Genomic DNA, 17,423 nt, shown 5'->3' with positions numbered 1-17,423 from the left:
GGTAGCAATACCCAGCCTTTACAGGCAGCTTAATAGAACTTGTTTGTCTTCTGAAGCCTGAAAATTTGTTTTCATATATCCTGTTCTTGTCTTTCAGGTGCAGATATTTGGAAGTTTTAAAACTGGTTTATATTTACCTACAAGGTTAGTAATTTTTCAGTGTAAATTCTGTACAAGAGAAAAAATAGCCTGTGGAACCTGTACCCTGTGGTGATCTATCTGATCTCCCAAGATCTATGTTACTTGTGTGTATACTTGTTACATTAAGAAAATGTTAAGCTATTGGTACTCTGCAAATTGTACATAAATGTAGTAATTAAGACTATTAACTATAATACGTGTGTCTATATAGATTTTACATGTATCGGTAAAAGATCTGAATTACCGTGTTGTCAAAAAAGGCTTATTTCGTGATTTGGCTTCATTAGATGACTGAAGCAAAATAAGAGGTTGGCCTTAAAGGAAAAGCTAAATTTTATCTCCACAGACAATTAAATTGAACCTTTTAATGTTACCTTGTTATTGCTAATGTTAACACTGAAGAGAAAAGATTACATACAGAATTGTTTTTTTCTTTCAGTTGTCTTTTGTGAAATCTGTGCAATAGCCAACCTCTACCTTTTCCAAATTTATTACTAGTTTTCATAAAAGTTCTTACTCAGTGACACTGGTATCTTCTGTGTAGAAGTTGTAAGTATTTTTGACAACTAAATAGAAATAGAATGAACAACTCAAATGGCTGCAGGGGATAAGCAGATGTAAATAGCGTTAAGTCTGAGGTTAACACTTGAATTGAATCCTGTACTTTGGGAACACGAGGAATTAATATCTAGTACTGACTGCAAGTGGTGGATACCCAAGTCATCGTTTCATCTCTTTTTGAAAAAGAAAGTGTCTGACAGATGCTGTAGTTCCTGCTTTAGTCTAAGGTGTTGCAGGAAAGCTGAATTGCTCAGTTTCTGCTTGGAAAGTCAGAAGTAAGGCATACAAAGACACATGTTTTTCACATTTGGCCTTTTTTTCATTGATTTTAAATAGTCTTGATTAAACTTGGTTGGATGCTTACAAAAGAGATATTGCGCTCCACATGACTGGTAGCAATAGTTCTTTGCTGGATTTGCTTGATTGTTTTGAAACTGATGTAACAAAAGGGCTTTGCTACTGTCTGTTTGATTTCATATACTGCCTTTCCTCTATATTTGTTTCAGCTGAGTTTTTGGAGGAGAACAAATGCAGATACTTTAAACACAGTACATAAACCCACAAAAAAATCTTCCTGTGGCAGTACTTGCCAAACTTTCAAAATTTGTGTGTTGGTAATGAATTCACAGTTGCCTTCTTTCAAAACTTCCCTTTGCCCTAGTTTTTCCCCCTCTGTCAGTAACCATGTAATTAATGTAGATTTCAGGTTCTGGCGTTCAGAAACAGTGTGTTTTTAATTCTGTTACTCTGTGTTAGAGTTTGCCTACTATCCTTTTACTTAAGCTGATATTGAAGGTTTGGGTACATGATTGTTGAGCTGCTGGATCTCTGTTATTTTGGAACCAAAATCTATCCACAAGGAGACAGCAGAGCTGCTTTTTCCCTCGTGGTGTGCTTCAGAAAAATGTCTCCCGTTGTTGTCAGCATCAGTAGTGGGTTTAACAGTAATTTAGTTCAGAAGAGAAGTGTCCAGCAGCATCTCCTGCTCTCCAGGCAGGTTTTGAACATGGTTTTCTGAAACTGGCTGAGTGCTGCCCGTCCTTGTCAGCTAAATGGTGCACAGCTCAACTTGACTGTGCCGGCACCGTGTGTCGGCAAGAGATACTTCATCTGACACGGAGGTAGTTTATATGAGATTGTTACAGTGGTTAAAGATTGATTGTGAATCAGCAGATCTGTAGAATCTGTGAGGGGTAAAAAAGTATTTCTAAATTTTTTGGTATTTTCTGTAATGCGTTTTTCCATAGGACTGAAGTGGCCAGCTAATATAACTCTAGGGTTATATTTCCCCCTTCTTTGTGTTCCCAACTAAACAGGGGAAATTAAAGAAGCAGCTGGCGAGCAAAGAGGAAAAAGCTCAGGATCTCACAGTGGCCTTAGCTGCCTTCAGCTTGGGCATCAGTCCCCTCTTGCGTTTGAGTTTAGGCATTGAATTAGGCTGTCAGCTCCCTGCGTAGTCAAACGAATGTGTATGTGCTTAGTGGGGAAGTGTAGCAGGATGGAAACACCTCTTCAAGGAGCTGAGTTGATGAGTGAAGTTAATTAGATGGTTTGATTATATTTAACAGCTTATTGCTTCCTAAAGTCAAAGTTTTCCTGTCTCCTTCCCTGCTCCCTGTTCCTGGCGCTAGAGGCCAGCTGCTTACCGTGTGCCGGCTGCTGCTCTGGTCACACAGAAAACCAACTTGCAGTTGCAAGGAAGCATAAGACTACCCCAGAATGTTTTGGAGTTTTCTTAAAGGAGGGAGTTGGTTTCTGCCAGGCCCCTTAATATGTTGAATTGATTTGCTGTGAATTGGACAAATACCAAACCTGGAGTAAAGGAGGAGATGGAGCCATGCATCTGGGAGTAGAGGATTGGGAACAGGGCAGTCCCTTTCAGTGGCAAGCTGTTAAGTCGGCCTTACTGATTAATACAGGTCAAAGGTGGTGAATCACAAGTTAATTTCTTGCTCTCAATCACTCTGGAGAAGCTGATGGCAGTCTGCCGGCAGCATGCCCTGAGCGGACTAATGTCTGTCCCTCCCCTTGCTACCCTGAAGTGCTCTGTATTTCCCCAAGTGTCAGAGTTCATACCCACCCCTTTCCTCAGAAAATTAAGAATAAATTATTTGTTTAAGCTACATTCTGTCAGTTTTATTCTAGTTATGTGTGGATGTCAGTTGTTTTTCTTTTAAGTGTATTGGTCTTTTAATTTGAATAAATCTATATTTTCTTTCCATTTCAGTGATATTGATTTAGTTGTGTTTGGAAAATGGGAGACATTACCTCTTTGGACCCTGGAAGAAGCTCTTAGAAAGCACAATGTAGCAGATGAAAACTCAGTAAAGGTTCTAGATAAAGCAACTGTAAGTTTGGGGAAAGAGGGTATTTCCTTGTTCTAAGTTAAGTTTCTAATCAAAGAAAGATCTTGGTTAAAAGAATGAATTTTCATAAGCAGAAACTATTTTATATATAAATTTGAAATAGAACCAATTGAACCTTTGCATTTAGTAAATTTTTTATTACTGACAAAATACTTGATAGCGCACCAGCAGACGCATTTCTTCTGTTGGGGAAAATCATTGGATTTTCGATACTGCACAACATACACTTGCTTTTAAGTGAGGTTATACTAGTCATTGTTGGGAATTGATGTGATTGGACTTGTGAATTTCTGGACGGAGTTTGTGCATAAATCAATGATTTATTTTTTCTTATTCCAAGTAAGCAGACGTAATACATTTTCACATAGAAGTTGTAAGTACAGCCTTATATAAATATGTAATAGTATGTCTTATGCAGGATAGAATTAGTGCCATTATAACTTCCTACCTTTTGCTAATTGTAATAGTATGTAAGAATGGTGAGGTTTAAACAGGTGTCTAATTGCTAGCTGTTATTAGTAGAGAGAGATAACTTGGAACCCACTCAGGTGGAGGTATGTCAGAGTGCTCTCAATATCTTGTGCTTCTTGTTTGAAGATAATTTGATGAGGAATCAATGACCCACAATGACAGGAGTGTGTCTTTTCTTAAGAATGTCTGTTACCACTTATCTTTATTTCTTAAGTGTTTGTCTCCCTCTGGTGTTTGTTTTTCCCACTAGAGCTATGCTTCTGCACAAGATACTGACTAAAAACAATTTAAAACGAATCACTTTGAAGGTGAAGTGTTAAGTTCCATTAAACAGGATAGTAGATTGAAAATAGCATTTATGAGTTAGAAAAACAAAGTGTATGTAAAAAGATTGTCAAAGAGTGTGAGTTCCTAAATAGATAGGAGTCCTTTTTCTCTGTCTGTCTCCTCTCTACAAATTCATAAAACATTTCCGTTTTACTGGTGCATGTAAGTATGAATGAAACCAAATGTGTCTTGGAAATCTGTATTGATTTAATCTGTCTTTGTTTTGCAGGTACCTATTATTAAACTGACAGATTCCTTCACTGAAGTAAAAGTTGATATAAGCTTTAATGTACAGAATGGGGTTAAAGCAGCCCAGCTCATCAAAGATTTTATCAAGGTTAGGCAACACTGAATAGCACTGCACAGCTGAATATTTGATGGCTTAATTTGATTTGCTGTTTTCCTTTGACTGCATCCTTATTAGAGATAACGCTTTCATTCTCTGCTATTTTCTGCTGTCTGATACTATTTTGTGATGTTCTTAGGTTTTAGATATATTGTCCTAAAAGGCATGAAGATAGTAAAATGCACAAAGAAAGTATGGAGAAGTTACAATGATATAATAACTAAGGAGAATGCAGTAATGCCTGTCTAAAATGTTTTTCTCTTCTAACTGTGGTTCCTTGAACTTAAAATCAGTAATAACCACGCATTCCTTCAGAAAGTAGGAATAATATTGTTCTAGATTGAATATTGCTTCAGCATGCAAATGCTAATTAGTAGAATAATTTAAATTTAGTAAGTTACTGTTCAGGGATTCACTAATATCTGTAGCATAGATACATTACAGTTATTTTTGTGTAATATATAGGATCGTTTTGCTAGGATCAATGAGCTTTTGTATTTCAAGTTTTGAAGTATCGTTACATTCTTTTCCTTCCTGTCCCCTCTTCAGTGCATTGGACATTCATAGTAAATGTCTCATAAAAGCATTAGAAATTTTTTCTTGTATTTTCATGTTTTGTATAGGGAAATGAAGTGCAGTTCAGTCACACTTAAGTGCTTACGTATTACTGTTCTACTACTCGCTGCTCTGGTTTTTTTAACCAAACTAATGGACAGCAGGAGAATCAAAGTATTTCAATAGCTAGACAAGTAAAACTCATTCAGAAAGCTCTGGAAATCTGAATAAAGCAAGCACTTTACTTTCAATCACAGAGGTCAGAAATCATGTATATCTGCTTTAATAATGTCATCAAGTTGCAAGAAGTTGTCTAAATTTTGGAGGGTTTTCAGCTGCTGATGAGTTGAATGTATGGCCTTCAACTTGTTAATCTTCAGTTCCTTTATGTGTGTTTAGTAGCCACATTTCATAGTAGCTCAGTTTCCTTCTACAGTGTCCATTTCTTTAACCTGTGGAAGGGTACAGGAGAAAAATCTCCGTACTTAGTTCATTTTCAGTAGGACAGCGTGAGTCCTTCTCTGTGTGGTTATACAGACCTTCTGCTTAAGCTGCGTGCTGGTGAGGCCTTCTGCATCCCTGCTCAGGGTATGAGGGTGGAGCGCCTCCAGAGGCCTTTCTTCCCAGGGAGGTGGTTGAGTCACCATCCCTAGAGGTATTTAAGAAACGTCTAGATGTGGCACTTCAGAACATGCTGTAGTGGCAGAGATTGTAGGTTGTTTGGTTGGACTCGATGATCTCAAAGGTCCTTTCCAACCATGAAGATTCTATGATTCTTCTCTCCGCCTCTGTCTGATGAGCAGAACTCAGTTGTGTTGGCCAACCCTTTTCTGCTGAATCAAGACCAATAGTTTTGTGCAATGTAGCCCTTTGTTGGGGAAAGAAGATGCCCAGATTCTCTGTTGTAAGACGCCTACCTGGAATTTGGTAGCTGACTTTGGTTTTTATACCCTGTTCGTTGTCGCATTGCCTCATGGTGGACAGGCAGTCTGTATTTGGTTTTCTGCCACAAGACAGGCTGTATTTCTTTTACGCTCCGCATATAAATTTATTTTTAGGTCAGTCCATAAAGCCCTGCATGCTCGCCCAAAATTGCCTATGTACTTCTTAATTTCAAGATAGGAGATAGTCTTCTGTTGAGACTTGAAGGCATTTTTGTGTGCTTAAAAAAAAGATAAAAGTGTTAGCGTGTTCCTGCTGCCCGGGTTATTTGTGACCCTGTGGAGAGGCTGCTTTGGCCTCGGAGCAGGGACCTTCCCCGCCAGGGTGCAGCCCTGCGGTACCCCAGCCCAGAGAGCAGCCGGCTCTGGTGGCAGTAGGCAGGGTCACCTCGCAGCCTGGCAGACGAGTCCCCAGTGAGGAGGTTGAGGCTGAGGACACCAAGCCAGTGGTGAGGGACAGCATGGCTCCAGCAGGCTCCATGGGGAACAGCTGAGGTGAAAAGCAGCTCTGGAGCAAGTGTGGGGGACTCTCAACAGGGCTGCCCACATGGGGCTTTCCCACAGGGCTGCTTGCCCGGCAGCCCAAGCCAAGGCTGTGCAGCTCTGCCGCACCAGAGCTGGCCCCGGGACGGGGCGGCCGAGCCTGCTGCGGGGGGAGAGGTGGCACTCGGCCCTGACACACGGCAGGTAACGGCTGTGCCACCAGGGAGGGTCATTGGTTTGACTTGGAGGAAACTCCGTGTGTACTTGCCAAATGACTTCATTGGCGTTCTCAGGCATCTCTCTATAAAACACTTCCAGGGCATTCTCTTGGGTCTTATTTTGCCCCGCTCCCTTTGAAGAGCTCACTGAGATGTCCTGTTCAGTGTTACCCTCGGAAATGCCAGTTTCTCTTCATCCAGCTTATTTAGGAAGTCCGAGGCAGCTGAAGCCTTAAATAAGGTTTTGCAGTTTCCTGAGAAAAATCCTGTCTTTAAATTTTGGTATATACTGGTACTCAACACTTCAGCTTGTGACTGTAAGTTCTTAATAGTTCAAAAAGGTGATCTTGGGATCTTCGGTTAAATAGGGCTCCCGATAGTCGCCGTGAGACTCATGCAGAGAAGTTCTTGGAGAAATTCTTTGCCTTTAATCTTTTGCAATCGCAGATACCATGATCCACATCTCTTCTCTGACACTAAGGAACTTTTTAGCCCTGTGTTGGTAAGAGTAGTGATATTCCCAAGCCCCTTTGCCCCCTCCCCTGTGAGGGGGAGCTCAGTGCAGGCGTAGCCCCAGCCTCCACTGCTGTCCCAAATTTTCATCTGCTCCGCGCGTGCCTCTAAGGGAGTCCATGCAAGGACCAGTTACCCAAAGGTATGTATTTGGCTCCTTTAAAAATGTAATCTGGGTGTAGTGATTTTGAAGAACTGTTTAGAATGCTGAAGTACCTGTAGGACAGGGGTCTCAGTCCACTTTGGGACATCACCTTGGCTGTAGCAGGAAGGTTTTGTTACAGACGCGGATATCTCCTTAGTTCCTCCTTGGCTTTCCTTTTCACTTGTATGAGAAACGCAAGCATGTTTATATATTCAAACACAATCATTCTGATTTTATGAGGTAATAACTTTTTTTCTGCTGTTAATGTCTGCCGCCAGAGTTGAAGAGGTAAAATAATTGTCTTGATCACAGGCAGAGCACTTGGCTTCTCCCCTGTTGCTAAAAGTAATAAGTTAGAATAATACTTAGCTTTGAAACTTAATGTAACAGATAGCTTCAATATGCATTCTTAGCATCAGTTGTATACATGCATCACAGTATCCTAACACCGCTGTTTTTCTCTTTCAGAAATATCCTGTGTTACCGTATCTAGTTTTAGTGTTGAAACAGTTCCTGTTGCAGAGGGACCTTAATGAAGTATTTACAGGTGGAATCGGTTCTTATAGTCTTTTTTTAATGGCTGTCAGTTTCCTTCAGGTAAGCTTAATGAAATCTACTGATGCCATTGATGCAAAAGGACATTATGTTAAGAAGGAATTTAATCAATCCTTACATTATTTACGCTATCCTGTTTGTGGTTCTACACCCCCTTTTCATTTAAAACCAGACACATCCCACCTGTCTTCTGTGCTTTCTCCCATACTGGTACTTGTGGTATCGGAGATGTTTGGAACATCTGCTGGTGCATCGGTGCCAGGCATGTGTGTTGTTCATGGTGAAATAACTCCACTATTGCGTAATTATTTGGAACAAGCTACATAGGTTAGTGTTAGATGCAGCTGTCCTTGTTTTCCAGGTCATACTCCTTGTATGTGCTTTTGTGAATGCAATGGAATTTTGCTTGTTTGTCCAGGTTTTTAAGCCGGTATCAAATAAACACGTTTCACAACTTCCTCTTAAATCTAAGAGAAGAAAATGCATGAGCTAAATCTATATTGTTGTGCCTGGGGGAGAAAAATATTGTAGAAATATGAAGTAGCCAAGTTGTGCCTTTATCACCCTTGTTCTTTCCTTTTGTACTAAATGTCACTGTACAACTGCGTGCGTGTCTGTACTTTCCCACATTGTAGTTACTTTTAAACCTGAGCCTTGAGCTGCAGCTCGGTGTTTGCTGAGCACAAAAGAAATGAAAGCAACAGGCATATCATTTTGAAAGAAACCAACATCTCTCCCAACCCCTGTTTTCTCTTATATTGACAAATAGCATTTCCATGCGCTCCTGCAGGAAAAAAAAAGAAGTTTCGTATCTGTTACAATTACGAACTGGTTTTGTACGTAATCTCTCAGGCTGCATACTTAATGGTCGAGGGGCTCATTTATGTGTGTAGTTGTGTACATTAAAAGCCTGTATTTGTACTGGAAAGCCAGGGCTGTGAAGTGCAAATATCTTCGCTTTTTTACAAGAACCCTGCCGTTAGTGCTGGAAGTTCACTTATTGAACTGAAAGGTCAAAAACATTTAATACTTGCCAACCTTGATTTTTTAGAGATAATTAGTTTATAAAAGTTTTGTTAGCATCTTGTTTTAAAGATGCAAAACTGCTTTGTCAAGGAAAAATACTATACTTAGACATGTTTGCTTTATATATTATGTTTTATTATTATTTGTTATTGTACCTAGACATGTTTGCTGTAGAAAAAAATGGGCACTTAAAAGCACTTGAAACAAAGAAGTCTTAAGAAAATGATTTATTTTTTCTCTCTTCTTAATAGCTGCATCCCAGGGAAGATGCCTGTATGCCCAGTGCCAACTATGGTGTTCTTTTAATAGAGTTTTTTGAATTATATGGACGTCACTTCAATTATCTGAAGACTGGAATCCGAATAAAAGATGGTGGCTCTTATGTTGCCAAGGATGAAGTGCAAAAAAGCATGCTGGATGGCTACAGACCATCAATGCTGTATATCGAAGATCCGTTACAGCCAGGTATCCTCATAAACCAAGATTTAACGTATTGACTGAGAAAAAAAAGTTACAGGAATGCTTAATCCAGCAGAGTTAAATCAAAGAATAGCATAGAATCGCCACCAACACCCAAACAGAAGCACCTCGTTCATGTTTGTGAACACAAGATGCACTCAGAACACAATGATTTTCTTTAAGACGTGTTCCTACAAAAGCTACAGTGTCGTGCCAGAGCGTGCCTGTACCACAGTCGGGGTAGGGTACGAGAGAGCACGCCAAACAGCTTCCATGTGCTCCGTGGTAACAGCAGTAGAGCTCCGTCAGCGTGGGCCGGAGGGTGGGCTGGGGGTACCGGGATGGACCCTTTCAAGCTCGTGGTTGCCTGTCTCACGCTGGCACCTTACAATGTACATAGACTCTTAGGCATGCCCTCCTGTTTGATTCTGCAAAGTCACATATATGCAAAGTGGTTTCATTCCGGGCTGTTACCTTTACGTTAAGGCTGATTGTTGACTTGAATGGGTGGCTCAAGTGCTGCTCAGAGAAAAGAGTTGACATGTTTCTGATCTAAAAAAATGTCATCCAGGATAGTACTGTTATATATGTGTAATATATGCAGTACGTGATTTTATTTTTTTTCTTCATGTATTGCACTTTTACCCAGAGAATTGCCATTTTGGACTTCTGTGCATGTGAACATCTATAGGTCTTTTAAGCTCTTTCAAATGTTTATGATTCACTAATCCTCTTCTATTCCACAAGAAGTAATTGCCGTGAGTTGGGACTTAAAGGGCAATTTTTAAAAAATGTTACTGTTTCCTGTCTGAAAGGAGGTAACCACGGTTTCAATCTTACTTATTTATTTAATTATATTCCTATTTTAAGGTAACGATGTTGGGAGGAGTTCCTATGGTGCCATGCAAGTGAAACAGGCTTTTGATTATGCCTATGTTGTTTTGAGCCATGCAGTTTCCCCAATAGCTAAATATTATCCTAACAACGAAACGGAAAGGTAAATTTTATGAGTCTAAATCTCAGACATTGATTGCTTATAATTTTGTGTACCTAAAAATGAATTGTGGTGACATTTGGGGTTTTTTTTTTCTTGGCTTACAGTATATTAGGTAGAATAATTAGAGTAACGCAAGAAGTGGCCACGTACAGAGACTGGATATCGAAGCAGTGGGGAATGCAAAGTAGGACAGAGTCTTCGTGTAATGGTGAGTCTTGACTAAGCGTGGCTGACGGGGAAACTTCCTGCATATTGTGGTCGTACAAATTCTGTTGTTGCTTTTGCCCCACATAAGGCAATGTATGCATCTTCATTTTCAGCAGTGATGCACTTTCTCTTGTGTTCTCATCCAGAAAATTTAGATTTGTACAGGAATAAAAAGGCTATACTACAACATCTTTATTGCACTGCAGTAGGTTTGGTCCGCACAGAGGTCTGTAAAGAGTCCTGCCTTCCAAAAGGAGGCTTTTGAAAAACTTCCAGTTTAAATTACATGTGTTGCTGGTGTCACACTTTCCTTTGTCCTTTAAAGGTGGACAAGGTTTTAGAAAGAGTTACTGTGAATGCTAGTTTAAATCTAAATCCTTACCCTCCATTGTTCTTTTATTTTTCATTTTAAAGTTTAACATACTGTATGTGTATGGAAGCAATATTTAAACCAGGATTGACCATATAAGTGGAGTAAGACTTCAAAGCAGAGAAATCCTGAAATATTAATCATAATTCTTGTTACTAACAAATGGAAATGCACAAAATCTAGCCTGAGAGTTTGCTGAAAATGTCCTTTGAAATAATATTTATTTTCATTGTCCATCTTCTGACTCTACCAGCCAGTTGCCACCCTCTTTTGGTGTAGGTGTATCTGCTGGCTGGAAGTTTTCAAATTAAAATTAATTTTAATAGTCTCCAATTAATTTTAGAGTGTTAGCTACTATAAGTCTTCTCTTCTTAGGAATTAATCAGAGAAGATGACACAACTAACTAGCCGCTCTTTAGGCTAGGTTGGGATTTTGCTTATTTGTTTTTAAAGCTTTTGTTAGTGATTTTGCTCAGTGTCCTTGTAAATTGAATATGCTCCTGGGCCATTCGTGCTTCATCAGTCTGTAGACCCTCGTGGCGCGGCTGTACCCGGGAAATGGCAGACGACCACGGGTCAGTCCCACAAGCTCCAGAGTGATACTTAGCTGCCTATTGTGAGGGATGGATTGAACTCTGCGTGCAAATACAGGTAGCGGGGCAACAAAGGTATATTGTATAAATCAGAAGTAACTCCTGTGAATCTTATGTGAGATAAAACAGTAATTAAAAAAATAAAAATAACCCTGAATCAAGAAGATAATGGTGACAGTTACAGTGGTCGTCTCATAGATTTAGTTTAGATGTAAGTTCCATTTTTTTTAGCTAAGGTAGCAGTTAGTGAGATAGAGTTCTGTATCTCGTATTTTCAGTGCGGGGTATCATACAGAGCAACCAGACTTACTTGGAGTTCTTATGACTTCAGCAGCTCACGCAGAAGAAAAATGGGAGTTGCTGAGTATTGGGCATATAGGAACAGAATTTAAACCTTTTTTTTTTTTTTTGATTGCTGTTGAAGTGTGTCATGTTATTAAGCAGCACATCTGAGCTCTGTTACTAGCTTCTTCCGTGTCTTATCTAATTTCCATCTTGAACTATGGGTAATGTTTGGTGGTTTTCATAGTGCGCATTAATGGATCTTGTCAGGAAACCACCACACCCCCTGCGAGGTGTTGGCTTGCTGCACAGTGCATACGCACACACACACACACATGTGCCTACATGTATTAAAAGTATGTGCATGTGCAGATGTCTGTACATGTCCTGCTGGAGATAATATTTAATACCTGAGGAGGTATTAGAAACCAAAAAAGCAACATGCTTTAGCAGCTAATGTGATGCTTCTGTTTTGTTTTTAATAGGTAATGGAGTAACCTTGATAGTAGATACTCAGCAGCTAGACAAATGCAACAATAATCTCGCTGAAGAGAATGAAGCACTGGGAAAACCTAGAAATAAAACTTCAGAAACACTTAGTAAACATTCTTCAAATTCTTCATCAGGTCCTTTATCATCGTCATCATCTACACTGTCCAGCTCTAGTGATGTAGTAAGTACTGGAGGTTTTAGGATTTTGATTCAACTTCTTTGTTTTTTTTTTTTTCCTGATGTGTATTGCCGCAGTATACATTTGGAAAGCTTGGAACCCTAGTTAGTTATTTCATCCAGAATCCTAACTTGCATAAGATGTTACCTCTTATGCAATTTCTTCTCATGTAAGTTGCAGTGTGTTTTGACACAACAGGTGTAGAAAATGAATACAGTAGATACAAAGATACGTTGCCCTCTTTTCTCTGGGAAAACTGTATTTTAAAAAAAAGACTAGGTAGTCCTAAGCCATATGCTTTAAAAAAAAAAAAAAAAAGGAAGGAATATGTAAGACATTAATCTGGGAATTCTATTTAAAAAATAAAAGACAAATCCCAAAATCAGAATCATGCATCAATACATTTTAAAATCTGTTTATTCAGTAAGAATTCTGGATTGAAGGAGTTTTGATATCTGATAGAATATACATGTGTTAAGTTTTGTCCACTCTAGCTTTATTTTTAAGGGAAAACTCACTTTTAAAAAACTCACTCTTAAGAAAAACTCACTAATACTTTAAATTTTCCTGAAGGATTCTGATGGAACACCTTGCAAAACCTCTAAACAGTTGAGTTGTCGTCAGTCTACCACAAACAGAGTGGGGTCACAAGAAGTGTCACTGGAATCCTCCCAGTCAAGTGGGAAAACACAAAATAGCCAAACAGCCAATACATCCAGCAACACGAACAAATCTCAGGTTTGTGAAATGTTTGAAAACAACAACTGTATAGATTATTTGAATATTTCACATGCCCTCCATGGAAGGGTAGCTTGTTCTGGAAAGGAAACACTGCATTTTTCTCTTCCCCTTTACCCCACTAGAAAGCTTTGAGCACTGATTGTATCTAAAATGACCCTGTTCTCTGTTTCGCGTACAAAGATGAGTTTACAACGCTGGCTTTCCCAGCCTTAAAACAGATGAAATTGAATTGACTTTATTTTGGGAAATGTAGATTTGCCAGACGCATACAGCTTTGTTGCACCCATTTCCTTTTTGCAAAAAGGACATCAGTCCAGTCTTTACTGCAGAATTTGAGAACTGATGAGCCTTGCCTATGCTTTAGCAAAAAACAGCAAAAATGTATTTTTAAAACTATGACTGGCTGCTGTGTTAGCTATTGATACTTGTTGAAATGCCCTTCATTAATTCCATCTTGTTCCTTCTCATCTATGATGATGATTTCCCCCCAAAGAGAAATATGTTTATAATGAGACCTACCAGAGCTCATGCATTTAGGGGATTTCTCATGTTGAAGAATGCTTCTGTGACAGCTCAGTAATCTGGAAATATTATATGCCTCTATATACAATATACTTTGGATATATGCGGTTTAGATTTTTATGTTTTCAGAATTTAGGACTTTAATGTATGAAAAATAGTCTGGAATATTATTCCTGAAAAGTAATTCTGAAGACTTGCTGGCCCCTACTTGCTGACGAACTATCTCTAGCTAGTAATGAGACAGTTTACAAATAGGCCTTGGACATACCATAAGTTGTGTATTTGTTATTACGCAGAGCTAATTCTGGTGCTGGAATGTGAATATGCACGATATGAGATACTCTACATCTGTAAAAAGATGTGGTATGAAATTTGTCCTGATTTTAAAATAAAGTTGTCTTGATTTTGCACAGAAGATGAGATTTGAGCAATTTTCATCTGTTGTCTTGGATTATGGACTTAGGTTTCTGTAAAACATTTTTTTGATGGTTGTGAAATGGGGGCGATAGAACAGTTCTGTCCTTTTCAAAATTCAAAGTGCTCTGCTCTCCTCGCTTGATCTGCATGGTTTTGGGTCTAGAGATGAGCATTTGTTTGCAGCCACCAGAGTGAAAGATTCGTGGTACCGTGCTACTGTCTAAACAATGGCCCAGCTTCTTTTGCCATATCAATTTTTTCAAGTGTGACACTTCCATGAGTTAGCGTCCTCATTATCCAGAAATAGGCTTGTGTAGTTGCCACGCTTTTTTCTTTTTTGCACTGATGTACCGTGTTCTCTTTCTTTTACAGCATGGATCTGCACGGTTATTTCGCTCTTCTAACAAAGGCTTCCAAGGTCCAACAAACTCAAGCCACGGTACCTCAGTCACAAACAAACAACATCAAGGCAGCAAATCACACCATCAGTTTTTCCACGGCAAAAAGAGGAAACACAAGAGGGATGCGGCCCTTTCAGACCTTTGTAGATAGTTGCCTATTTTATGACTGTTCTTCTGTGTGCAATGATCTCATGCTACAGGATAGTTTGATAGTGACTCCTTGGATCTCTTCCGGAGCTTCAGACTGTTCAGACATTGATTAGCAACTGCATTTTTTTTTCCCAGCTCGCCACGGAACGGATCATGAAGACTGATCACTGCAAAAACAAAAAAAAAAGAAAAAAAAAAAAAAAAGAAAAAAAAAAGGAGAAAAAAAAGGAAAAAAAGAAAAAAATTAAAAAGAAAAAAATTTAAAAAGAGGAAAAAGGCTGCTCATTTGATAAGTCATATGCTACAACAGGGTCATTTAGGATATAAAAGCTTGAATGTAAAATAAATGTATTTCCCATCAGCTCATGCTGACCTGTAGAGGTAGTACTCAGTGTGTCTAGGGGGTGGTAACAAACAAATAAAACACAAAAAATAGGAAAAAAAAAAAGCAAAAAAATGTATTTTGAGGGAAACCCAGCCTTTAAAGGTGAAAGTAATTTGTGCATGATTTTTTTATTATTTTTGCATATACTTACCATTTTATTGTGTATATATAGATGACCATATAGGAAAACTGACATTTGTAATAGTGGATTTGTTAATACTTTTTACATAACATTACTGTTTAAATTGTAAACATAAATTTTTCTCAGGATTAGTTTGGAAAATAATCTGAATTGTCATCTTAACATCCATATAAAGAGACATTACTAGTTATATTGCTCAGAATTTCTTTTCTTGGCATTTAAAAGATTTAATAGAACATTTGATCTGCAAAAGCTGTTCCTCTGAAAGAAGGGTTTATGGTGGCAAATGAAGTTTTTCATTTGTATAAAGTGTATGTGTGCTTTGTGTAGACACTGAGCTTGTCATCTCAGAGAAGTAACCTTCACCTTGTTTTCTAGAGTGCCATCATTTCAGGCAATGGGGTTTTATAGTTGCATCCTTCTCTTCCTCCCCTTAGTGGTCTCTTCCTGACTCTTTCTTTTTTTTTAAAGAAATACAAAACCACTTGGGGTTTTTTTGTTTGGTTGTTGGTGGTGAACGTTTTCTTTTTTTTTTTTGGTTTTAAGAAAACAACAGAACTCGGTTTGTTACAGACGTTTGCATTCCTGGGCTGCTTTAATCCCATGCCTCTTTGTTTGTGCCTTCCCTTCCCCTTCCAGATCTGGGTTTTTTTGTCTTTTATATTTTTGCTAACTCCTGTAGGAGATGATAACTGTTGAAGCTTTAAGTAAATTTTACAATTAAAGTATTTTTTTCTCACTCCCCTCTTAGGCCTTTTTATATTTACACTTAATTATTTAAAAAAACCAAACACAACAAAACAACTTCAAATAATGAAATATATTTTGTATTGCCTTAAAGACCCAAACCTTTCATATCTCATAGTATTTCTTCATTGATCTGGTTGTCATTTAATTTAAACTCCGTGTTTGTCTGGTTCAGTCGCATTACAGCTCTAGGTTGCAGTAACTTTGATGCCATGAATGCGAATTAAATGTGTAACTACACTCACGGGCATAGCTTGGAACAGGCGTTGGGACACTTCAGTGGTAGAAAGTTAAGTGGCATTTACTTTCACATATTTCTTTAAAGAGGAAAGTCTGTACTCGGCATACATGACTGTATTCAATGCAGCTGTTCTGGAGACGATGCTTTTATAAAAAGTACTCTTAGCTTTTAGAAACTTTTTTTAATATACATTTACAGAATACTACAGACCAACCTGACCCTTAATGGGCACTAATGAGTGCAATGATTTTTTTAAAGTAAAATAATGCTAAAATAAGACCAGAATTGATGTCATCACTTAAATTAATAAACATTTTCAATGTGTTAAAGTGTTTTACTTCAAAAAAGAGAATATATGTGTTCCAAAAATACAGACAGTCGTAACATTTACTCAAACACTAAGCTTAAGTGATGTTAATTTGACAATGTTTTTTTAAATTTTAGATTCATATTTTAATTTGATCAGATAATTTTAACAGCAAGATGTTGAGCTTTTGTTCATAGAAACTAGTAAAACTTGTACCACATTATGCATAATCACAGTATTTATTTTGTTTTAGATTATTGTGAATGTGTAGACTTATGTTCACCGCTTAGGGAACAATTATTTATAAATTATATTAATCCAGTATTGTTAGCTGCTATTAGCAAAAATGTTCCAAAACTCAATACTTGCAAAGATCTGTATCGCATTTACCACACTGAAGTGTTTTTAAAAGAATCACCCTCATCGTTGAAAGCAAATGTACTTTTAGGGTGCAGATATTAGTGTTCCAATAAGCATGTGATAATTTTAAGGTGGTGGTAGCGGGAAGATAATCTTGATTCCATTGGGAATCTTAGGTTTGCCTCAATTTATGGTTTTCATAAATTTAATGGAAAATAGCTTTTCCTGGACTGCTCAAGTTTCTTTTTGGTAAACAGTATCTTTCTAAAAGAAAAAAAAAAAAAAAAAAAAAAGGCAAAAAAAAAAAAAGCATGAAGGAAAAATTGAGGTGTTTTACATTGCCTCAAATGACCAGCATTGTATTCATAAAATACTGTATATCTTGCAAATCTTTATTTAAACAGAACAGTTGAACTGTTCGTTTTTCAATCTGAAGTAAAATACTTTCAAGACCTTTTAGTTTGCCTGCTCATTTGTCTTGTACATTTCATCTCTGTATTTGACTCAAGTCTGATTCCTTTTTGAGTTTCAATACTTTTGTGAAGATTTTGTGAATATATGAAAAATAAATGTTTAATCTAACTACTGCAGTTTATCACCATTCTTGACACTTACCCTCTGTTTTCCTTCACAGTACTGTGGAAAGAGCAGACTCCTCAAGGCGCTTTGTAACGCTTTTGTAGTATCTGGGTGCCTCCCCAGCTCTGCGCTGGGCCCCTCTGCCTGGAGAGTGGAAGCTTATTTTGTTCACGTGTCCTGGTCTGCCGTGTTTCCTTCCAGGAGA

General features: G+C 38.2%; 1 protein-coding gene across 1 annotated transcript in view; it reads left to right on the top strand.

The window, feature by feature from the left end:
• TENT4B (terminal nucleotidyltransferase 4B) overlaps window positions 1-17,203 on the top strand; it is a 45,001-nt gene extending 27,798 nt beyond the window's left edge. Inside the window, exons 3-12 of the mRNA XM_063334390.1 lie at window positions 98-144; window positions 2,930-3,050; window positions 4,096-4,203; window positions 7,536-7,664; window positions 8,900-9,113; window positions 9,978-10,104; window positions 10,209-10,312; window positions 12,042-12,229; window positions 12,800-12,964; window positions 14,279-17,203. Of these exons, the coding sequence (XP_063190460.1) occupies window positions 98-144; window positions 2,930-3,050; window positions 4,096-4,203; window positions 7,536-7,664; window positions 8,900-9,113; window positions 9,978-10,104; window positions 10,209-10,312; window positions 12,042-12,229; window positions 12,800-12,964; window positions 14,279-14,458 (1,383 nt within the window). The 3' untranslated portion in view covers window positions 14,459-17,203. The remainder of the gene's footprint in view (window positions 1-97; window positions 145-2,929; window positions 3,051-4,095; window positions 4,204-7,535; window positions 7,665-8,899; window positions 9,114-9,977; window positions 10,105-10,208; window positions 10,313-12,041; window positions 12,230-12,799; window positions 12,965-14,278) is intronic.
• Window positions 17,204-17,423: the final 220 nt, after the last annotated feature.

The sequence above is a fragment of the Chroicocephalus ridibundus genome, chromosome 4, assembly GCF_963924245.1.
Source record: "Chroicocephalus ridibundus chromosome 4, bChrRid1.1, whole genome shotgun sequence".
Classification (NCBI taxonomy): domain Eukaryota; kingdom Metazoa; phylum Chordata; class Aves; order Charadriiformes; family Laridae; genus Chroicocephalus; species Chroicocephalus ridibundus.
This window is presented reverse-complemented; position numbering and strand designations above follow the sequence as displayed.